Source organism: Topomyia yanbarensis, chromosome 3, assembly GCF_030247195.1.
Source record: "Topomyia yanbarensis strain Yona2022 chromosome 3, ASM3024719v1, whole genome shotgun sequence".
NCBI lineage: Eukaryota > Metazoa > Arthropoda > Insecta > Diptera > Culicidae > Topomyia > Topomyia yanbarensis.
The window spans coordinates 226280263-226290708 of NC_080672.1; the positions used below are offsets into that span (position 1 = coordinate 226280263).

Below are 10446 nucleotides of genomic sequence, written 5' to 3' on the forward strand. Positions count from 1 at the left end.
GAGTTCAGCTCAAGGCCAAAACATTTTTCATGTGAGTCAGATTAAGCCTAAAACCATCTTGAAAATAACATGCGCCGAGTTTAGCTCAAGGCCAACATAATTGCATTCGATGGTTAATTGGATTATGACAAGAAATAATCGAATTAACGAAAAGCAGCACAGATGGCCGCACTGTCTGGAATGCTTACAATACCAAGCACCGAACTGTCGATGCCAAGACGGATACAGGTGGACACATTTTTTTCTATGTGTGAGTGCTGTTTGTCATTTTTTTTTCGATGAAGCTGAAAAAACAAAAGGATGTGAAGAAGAAAAGCGTAAACAAATGACGTTGTGGGCCTTTCTGTTGCTATAAGTTTTGTTTCGGTTTGGTCATAATTTTTTTTAATCGGCATTTTCGAGGTAACAAGTGTCCCCAAGTGTTTGAATCGGTAGATCCGAGGTGAAGCTCGGCCTTTTCTCACTTTTCACCGTGCGCCAAAGAATCGGGATGCTCGTTCGGATGTTTATGTTTACTTCAAGGGCCTCGGACGCCATGCTGAATTTTGCAACTTTAAAAATAATAAACTCAAACGTGTCAAATGTTCCCACCTTTCTTTCTCTTCATCTTGTGTCGATGCGACATTGCGTATTTGTATAAAGCACTTTGCAGTCTGTAGCTGTGTTAGTAAACTATCGCGAAAAGGGTAGGCAAACACGTACCATTTGCAAAGTTTCGCCCTACGCTTCATTCGATATGATGGCTGTTTGGTTCGACGAATGTCCAACCTCTGGCAGACAAAACAGTTTGGCCGTGACAGCCGAACAAACACTGCACGCCGATGAAATGGTATATGTGAGTAGAGTCGCAAAGAATACTGAGATCGCAAGTAAGCAGCCATTTGTAAAAGTCTATTTGTTCCCTCTAGTTGCGGAAATTCATTAATCTACTGATCGATTGGAAAATTTGGAAAAAATGAGTGGATTGTGGTATGAAACGGATTTGTCATCTATCGAATCTAGTTCGGAAGTCGAGAGTGCTGAGAAAGAAGACCATTTAGAAAAAGCCGCTGCGACAGAGGAGTTTTCAGTGTCGGATGATTTATATAGCGAAAATTCTAAGCGGATGGAAGTGCGAGGAAAATCAACTGCGAAGTGGCTTTCAGGCTCTTGGCTGTTAAAACCGTTCGAGGAAAATTTGCCACTCAACAAACGCAAGGCTGAGTGGATTCGGTTTCGGAATCAGTTTGAGCGAATTTTTGCTTGCAAGGAACCCGTTGGACCTGAAATGCAGCTAGCCGGAATGAAGATTTTTGCTGGTAATTATTTACTAAGTGTAATCGAACTACAAGAAAAGCTTCCTGCGAGCGACACGGACAATATTTACACTGCTACAATATATGCACTGAATAAGTACTTCGATCAGACGTGCGATTATACGAAGGAACGAATGAAATTTCGCGAGATGAGAATGGGGGACACGGAACCGTTCGTCGATTGGGTTTTGCGATTGGAGACTCAAGCGAAGTTTTGTGAATTCGAGCTGGATCAGTCGAAAGAAGAACTCATGCAAGCATTGCTTAGACGTTCGGTACCGGAAATTGCGCAAAAGCTTTACGAAATGAGTGATGTATTCAGTAACAATCTAGAGAAGATTATGACCCACGGTAGACACCTTGATTATATGCGGATGGAAACAGATGAGGCTAAGCAGGCGGTGAAGGTCGAAAGCAGCTACTGTTCCGTAGAACAGCAACTGGATGATAGTAGAGTAGTAAAACCGATCAACGCAGTACTTGGTCAAAAGTTTTCTTATGGTCCAGAGCGCCAAGGTTTTAATCATAGATCGCGTTGGTGGGCTGATTATAAGAATTCCCGTTATCGAGGTGAGAGCACACGTGGTCGTGCAGGTCGTTATTACACTCACAGGCAGAACTGCTCGAAGTGTGGACGGGTTCACGGACCCAAGGAATGTATGGCCTTTCGAGTGAAGTGTTATGCCTGTGGTAAAGAAGGGCATTTTGCCGAATTTTGTTTCTCATCAAACAGTCGTACCAATCAAGGACAACGGGAACGTCCTTATCGCAGTTTTATGGATAAAGATGAGTCTGGGAAAATTAATCAGGTACAGTGATTTCATATATTAATTTTAAGTTGGTAGATCAGTTGTTTAACAACATTGCTTTGCTGATCGCGTAAATGGAAATATACAAAAAGAAATGCGAAAGGCATTTTTATTCATGTTTTTTTTTATTTTTAAATCAATCCTTGCAGTTAATAACTGGCGGTATGAACCCTCTACGAAGGGAGCAAGATCCACGACTTGTTAGTTGCATGATTGGGACTGAACATTTAGAATTCCTTGTGGATTCGGGAGCTACTGTCAACACCATTACAACAATCGGTTGGCAAAAGATTAAACGAAATTGCCGTTCCGTTATTCAGGAAATAATGCCACATCTTGAGGAAATTTTGCTTAGCTACGCGAACCAGCAACCACTGGAAGTGGAATGTTCGTTCAAAGCTTTCATTGGTGTGAACAGTCGGCCATTGCATCTTGCGAAATTTTTTGTGGTTAAAGGAGCTAGGTTATCGTTGCTTAGCTACGACACGGCATTCAAAATGAATTTGATTCGAATTGGCGGGCAAGATGCGACTCCAGAATATCGCCGGAGAACTGATGCAAATGAAATAATCTGCTCGATCTCTGACACAAGGCTTGAACCCAAGATGCTTGACATCGAGGTGACAGAACCGCTCGAGTTTCCAAAAATGCCGATAGCTCCTTTGAAGTTTAAGGTGGATGACTCAGTTTCGGCGAAGCAAATCATCCGGTATAACATCCCAAAGGCATTCGAGAGTGCCATCAACGAAAGGTTGAGAGTTATGGAGGTCAGAGGTATCATTGAAAGGGCAGACAAAGAGCATGATATTATAACATGTGTTTCACCGTTGGTGTTAGTACCGATTTTCGAATCGTCGTTGACTACCGGGAGGTAAATAAGGCGATCATTCGTGAGCCGCATCCAATGCCATCGCTGGACAAAATTTGGACGGAAATTCCTAACGGAACGTTGTTTTTCACCAAACTAGATTTGAAGGACGCTTATTTTCACGTTGAATTACACGAAGAAGTTCATCATTTTACGACTTTTATGACTGCCAACGGGTTGATGCGTTTCAGAAGATTACCGTTCGGATTGTCATGCGCGCCTGAACTTTTTCAACGCGTGATGGAAAAGCTACTGATAAAATGTAAACATGTTATCGTTTACCTAGACGACATATTGGTGTTTGGGAATACTATTTTGGAGTTACAACAACATGTAGCCGAGGTACAGAAAGTACTAGTTGATAATAATCTCACAGTCAACGAAGAGAAATCGGTGTATGATCAGAGTACTGTAGATTTTCTTGGGTTTACCATTGATGGCAGCGGAATATCACCAACGACGAAAAAAATTTCGGATATTGCATTGTTTGAAAAACCTAAGGATGCATCTGAAGTTCGCAGTTTTTTGGGAATGCTCACCTACATAAGCCCTTTCATAAGAAATTTCTCTCATTCGTAACCCAACTTTGTACCGGGAAACAAGTGCTTTTTGTTCTCTCCGGTGTGGTTTAGTTTTTTCGGTGGTACGAAGGTGCTTGCTGTGGCAGAGGCTGCAGTAAAGCATTACTAATAAACAGTCCCGCGAGTGATAATTGTTACCTGCGATATCAGTTAAAGTAGTGCAGTGAAGTGCGTTACTAAACATTTTTCTTGCCTGAAAGACGGCTTTGTTTAGGCGAGCTATATCAGCTCTAATGTGTGAAGGTCACGCGGGTGACGGATAAAACAAACGAAGGATCAATTCACCTACCAGCTCGTCAGGAACCAACTGGTGAAGTGTTTCGTTTTTTACTTTTCTTATCGATTTTTTTCTTTTTATTGCTTTTGATTTTTTATTTTGATTTAAGTTAAACAGTGCGGTCGAGCGTGTTGCTCCCGCAACAAAATGGAACAAACAGAAGGATCACCCTCCGAAGAGGAATATTATGAAGAAGAAGAACGTATATCTGATACTGAGACAGATAATGTTATGGTCGATCCACTTCCCCCACTTTCCCCCAATGTCTCACAGCCCCCCCCGAGTCAAGGTTTACCAGGATGGATCCGCTGGTCCTTGGGTGGTATACTTTCGGCCCAAAAATAAAACGTTAAACAGCATAACTGTTGCACGGGAGCTGACAAAACGTTACTCGGCCGTAACCGAGATTAAAAAGGTTCAGTCAGACAAACTGCGCGTAGTCGTTACCGACTTGAAACAGGCCAATGATATCGTTAGCAATAGCCTCTTTACGCTGGAGTATCGCGTCTACATCCCTTCTCGTGATGTGGAGATCGACGGTGTGGTAAGTGATGCGGGTCTAACTGTCGATGATCTGATGAATGATGGGGCTGGCCGCTTTAAGGACCCTAACCTTCAATCAGTTAAGATTTTGGAGTGCAAGCAATTGCACTCAAAGTCCATCGAAGATGGTAATTACTATCCATCAGACTCGTTTCGCGTAACCTTCGCCGGATCTGCACTTCCGAGCTACGTTGAAGTGGGAGGAGCTCGTCTACCTGTACGCCTGTTTGTACCGCGGGTCATGAATTGTTCCAATTGCAAGCAGCTAGGTCACACGGCCACCTACTGTAGCAACAAGCAACGGTGCGGTAAATGTGGGGAACGCCATGCGGATGATACTTGCAGTAGCCCCGCTGAGAAGTGTGTTTACTGTGGGGAGAATCCGCATGCACTTTTGACATGCCCAACGTACAAACTTCGCGCGGATAAACTGAAGCGATCCGCCAAAGATCGCTCCAGACGCTCTTACGCAGAAATGCTTAAAAGAGCTGTTCCACTTATCTCCGAAAACCCATTCGCTCTCTTGCCAACTGACGATAACGCCTCTAACGACCCTTGCGAGGGGCATTCTTTGGCTCCGCTTGGAAACTCTAGGAAAAGACCTAATCAAAACTCACCTGAACTTCCTCGTAAGGGTCCTAGGTTGTCCCAAACAAGGGTACAAAATAAAAATAATTCATCAACTGGAAGTGCTGGTACAAATCCGAAGATAATACCTCCTGGTTTTGGGAAATTGAGATACAACCAGGAGTTCCCAGCACTCCCCGGGGCACCAAAAATCCCAAGTGCTCCAATTTTACAGTCAGAAACTCAACCTAAAACGGGATTCCTTAAATTTTCTGACATTGTGGACTGGATATTCACAGCTTTCAACATTACCGATCCTATGAAAAGCTTGCTGGTTGCTATTCTACCAACAGTAAGAACATTTTTAAAACAGTTGACTGAACAATGGCCCCTCCTTACAGCGATCGTATCCTTCGATGGCTAACTTATTAGACGGAATCAGGGATCTGATCACTGTTTTACAGTGGAACTGCAGAAGTATTATCCCCAAAATTGATTCATTAAAACACTTGCTAAATTACAATCATTGTGATGCATTTTCCCTATGTGAAACATGGCTAACTTCTAATATAAACCTCAACTTCCACGATTTTAACATTATCCGCTTGGATCGAGAAGACTCATATGGGGGGGTACTTTTAGGGATCAAAAAGTGCTACTCCTTCAATCGAATCAACCTCCCTTCGACGCCAGGCATTGAAGTTGTCGCTTGTCAAACAACAATCAAAGGCAAAGATCTTTGCATTGCTTCTATTTACATTCCTCCTAGGGCCATGATGGGATATCGAAGATTCTCCAACGTGATTGAACACCTTCCCTCGCCCCGCCTGCTTCTTGGAGACTTTAACTCTCACGGTACGGGGTGGGGCTGTCTATACGACGATAATCGATCTTCGACAATTCAAGACCTTTGTGACAACTTCAATATGACAATTCTGAACACAGGGGAAATGACACGAATTCCTAGACCACCTGCGCAAGCAAGTGCACTGGACATATCTTTATGCTCGACATCACTACGGTTAGATTGCAAGTGGAAGGTAATATCTGATCCCCACGGTGGTGACCACTTACCAATTGTAATTGCAATCACCACTGGTTCAAGACCATCGACACCAATCAATGTTCCCTATGACCTCACACGAAACATTGATTGGAAGAGCTACGCTGCTGAGATATCCAAAACTATCGATTCAACACAGATACTTCCCCCGGAGGAAGAATATAAGTTTTTGTCCAACTCGATTCTCGATAGCGCGATTCAAACTCAGACGAAACGAGTACCCGAACTGAACACCCAAAAACGTTCTCCCAACCCGTGGTGGGACAAAGAGTGCTCAGACGTGTACGCGGAGAAAGCTGCCGCGTATAAAACTTTCCGGAACGACGGGTTAGTTGCTAGTTATCGAGTGTACGCGATATTAGAAAAGCGAATGAAAAATTTAATGAAAGCTAAGAAACGCAGTTACTGGCGCCGGTTTGTCGACGGGTTAACAAGAGAAACATCGATGAGCACTCTTTGGGGCACGGCCCGACGTATGCGAAACCGAAACAGTACTAACGAGAGCGTGGAATATTCAAACCGTTGGATATTCGATTTCGCCAAGAAGGTTTGTCCGGATTCCGCCCCGGCACAGAAAATCTACCGCGCCGCGTCGCCTTACAATACCGCGAACGAAACACCGTTTACGATGGTGGAGTTCTCACTAGCTCTCTTATCATGTAACAATAAAGCCCCGGGGCCAGATAGAATTAAATTCAACTTATTGAAGAATCTGCCAGACTCTGCCAAAAGACGCTTGTTGAATTTATTTAATAGGTTTCTTGAGGGTAACATTGTCCCACATGACTGGAGACAGGTGAGGGTCATCGCCATCCAAAAACCAGGAAAACCAGCCTCCGACCACAATTCGTATCGTCCGATTGCAATGCTGTCCTGTATCCGGAAGTTGTTCGAGAAAATGATCCTGTTTCGGCTCGACAATTGGGTCGAAACAAATGGCTTACTGTCAGATACACAATTTGGCTTCCGCAAAGGCAAAGGGACGAACGATTGCCTTGCGTTGCTCTCAACAGAAATTCAAATGGCATATGCTAACAAAGAGCAGATGGCATCAGTACTCTTGGATATTAAGGGGGCTTTCGATTCAGTTTCGATCAACATTCTTTATGAGAAGTTGCACCAGCATGGTCTTTCGCCAATTTTAAATAACTTTTTGCTAAACCTGTTGTCTGAAAAACAAATGCATTTCTCGCATGGCGATTTATCGACATCACGATTTAGCTACATGGGCCTTCCCCAGGGCTCATGTCTAAGCCCTCTCCTCTACAATTTTTACGTGAATGACATTGACGAATGTCTTGTCAATTCCTGCACGCTAAGGCAGCTTGCAGATGACGGTGTGGTCTCTATTACAGGTACTAAAGCCGTCGACTTGCAAGGACCACTGCAAGATACCTTGGACAATTTGTCTGCATGGGCTCTCCAACTGGGTATCGAGTTCTCCACGGAGAAAACTGAGCTAGTCGTATTTTCTAGAAAGCGTGAACCAGCGCAACTACAGCTTCAATTAATGGATCAAACTATTGCTCAGGCTTCAACATTCAAATATCTCGGGGTATGGTTCGACTCTAAAGGTACCTGGGGATGTCACATTAGGTATCTGAAACAGAAGTGCCAACAAAGGATCAACTTTTTCCGTACAATAACTGGAACATGGTGGGGTGCCCATCCAGGAGACCTAATCAGGTTGTACCAAACAACGATATTATCAGTGTTGGAGTACGGATGTTTCTGCTTTCGCTCCGCTGCGAACATACACTTCATCAAACTGGAGCGAATCCAGTATCGTTGCTTGCGTATTGCCTTGGGTTGCATGCACTCGACCCATACGATGAGTCTCGAAGTGCTGGCGGGCGTTCTTCCGCTGAAAAATCGATTCTGGGACCTCTCATGTCGATTGCTCATTCGATGCGATATTCTGAACCCATTGGTGATTGCAAATTGCGAAAGGCTTGTCGAGCTTAATTCTCAGACCCGATTCATGTCCTTGTACTTCGATTACATGGCACAGAACATCAATTCATCTACATATAACGTCAACCGTGCTCATCTCTTAGATACTTCTGATCCAACTGTATTTTTCGATACATCCATGAAGGAAGAGATTTGTGGAATTCCGGATCATATTCGCCCACAAGTGGTCCCAAATATTTTCTATAACAAATACCATCAAGTCGACTGCGCCAAAATGTTCTACACTGACGGATCAATTCTCGACGGGTCCACAGGCTTCGGTATCTTCAACGAAAATCTTGCTGCCTCATTCAAACTCAATGATCCTGCTTCAATTTACGTCGCAGAATTAGCTGCCATTCAGTATACTCTCGGGATCATTGACACCCTGCCCTCAGACCATTACTTCATCGTTTCGGATAGTCTCAGCTCCATTGAGGCCATCCGTGCGGCGAAGCCTGGAAAGCACTCACCGTATTTCCTGGGGAAAATACGGGAATATCTGAGTGCTTTATCTGAAAAATCTTACCAGATTACCTTGGTTTGGGTCCCGTCACATTGTTTTATTGCGGGCAATGAGAAGGCGGACTCTTTAGCCAAGGTGGGCGCATTAGAAGGCGACACTTACGAAAGACCAATTTGCTTCAACGAATTTTTCAGTATCTCTCGTCAGAGGACGCTCGATAGTTGGCAAACCTCATGGAGCAATGGGCATCTTGGACGGTGGCTACATTCCATTATCCCGAAGGTATCAACGAATGCTTGGTTTAAGGGGTTGGATGTGAACCGGGACTTTATTCGTACGATGTCAAGGATCATGTCCAACCATTACTCGTTTGACGCGCATCTCCGTCGTATAGGGCTTGCTGAAAATAATCATTGTGTTTGTGAGAACGGCTATCACGACATCGAGCATGTTGTTTGGCTGTGCGCAGAGTACTGTGTTGCCAGGTCCCAACTAATAGATTCCCTTCGGGTCCGAGGTAGATCACCCTATGTGCCAGTCCGGGACGTCCTGGCAAGCCGTGACCACCCCTATATTTTTCTTATCTATATCTTTTTGAAAACCATTGATGTCCAAGTTTAATACATTTTACCCTCTCTCATTCACAGTAGAATCTCACCAACCTATCCCTGTATCTACAATATGGCATTGCTTCACGAGTCTTCGGTGCACACTCTTCTTGATAACCGTCTATCCAGAACATCATGACATACCGCACATGCAGATGATATAGAGTGCCAATAATTATCCGAAATATCGACCCTCCCCTCGCCCCTGCGATTACAGGCTGGAAACTACAACACTACAACAAAGTGTGCATATCCGCCACAATGATCAATCAGCAAACGACGATGTCAATTACACAATATGTATCCCACTTCCTACCTTTTTCCTTTACTTACATAAGAGGGGAGCAAGCCGCCCCTAAATACGGCTTTCCCTTCCCCCACTAACATGTGACATGTAATATAAAAAAAATGAATTATCGGCCTCGTTAAGCTACAGCATTTGGGCCTAAATAAACGTATTTTAAGATACAAGAAATTTCTCTCATCAGACTAAACCATTGCGCGATCTTCTAGCAGAGCATACCAAGTTTGAGTGGAAAATACAACATCAGGAAGCATTCGAGGCACTCAAGAACGCGGTTGAAAACGATTTGGTGAAAAGGGGATATTTTAATGAAGACGATCAGACAATCCTTTATACCGATGCATCGCCTTGGGGACTAGGAGCGATCTTGGTCCAAGAAGGAAAAGAAGATGACGAGCATCGGATAATTGCGTGTGCTTCCAAAAGCCTGACAGCCACAGAGTGTCGTTACCCACAGTTACATCGAGAGGCGCTGGCAATCGTTTGGGCAATGGAGAAGTTCTCTTACTACCTATTGGGTCGGAATTTTGTTCTTCGGTCAGACAGTGAAGCGCTTATGTTCATGACGAAGAGTCATCGTAAAGACGTAGGCAAAAGAATTTTGTCGAGAGCCGAGGGTTGGATGCTACGAATGGACCATTTCTCTTATAAATTCGAACACGTTGCCGGGAAGGACAATATTGCCGACGCAGCCTCTAGGATCGGTACCAAACGAAAATGTCTACAATTCGGTATGGAGAAAGAACCTCATGAGTTGTTTGCCGTCACGGCCAAGCCTGATATAATCAACGAACACATGTTGGCACTAACGAATGCTGAAGTCCAAAAAAAAAATTGCTAATTGATGACGAACTTCAAACCGTCATTCAGTGGATTGATAAGAAAGAAAAATGGCCCGCTCATATCGCTAATTACCAGGCATTCCAAGGGGATTTGAATTTGCAAGCGAATCTTTTGATGAAACGTGAGAAAATGGTTTTACCATCATCATTACGTGGCCGAGCCTTACGGTTGGCACACCGTAGTCATCCGGGTATGTCCACCATGAAAAATTTTCTGAGACAAGGCTTATGGTGGCCAGGCATGGATCGAGATATTGAAGAGTTTGTTAG

At 43.9% G+C, this 10446-nt stretch overlaps 1 protein-coding gene across 1 annotated transcript; it reads left to right on the forward strand.

Annotated features, from left to right (window-relative positions):
• Positions 1 to 955: 955 nt before the first annotated feature.
• LOC131687716 (uncharacterized) lies at positions 956 to 10175 on the forward strand. Its single transcript, XM_058971811.1, has 4 exons — positions 956 to 2104; positions 2254 to 2855; positions 2942 to 3485; positions 9519 to 10175. Exons 1-4 carry the CDS (start codon positions 956 to 958, stop codon positions 10173 to 10175), a joined length of 2952 nt encoding a protein of 983 aa, XP_058827794.1.
• The last annotated feature ends 271 nt before the right edge of the window (positions 10176 to 10446 follow it).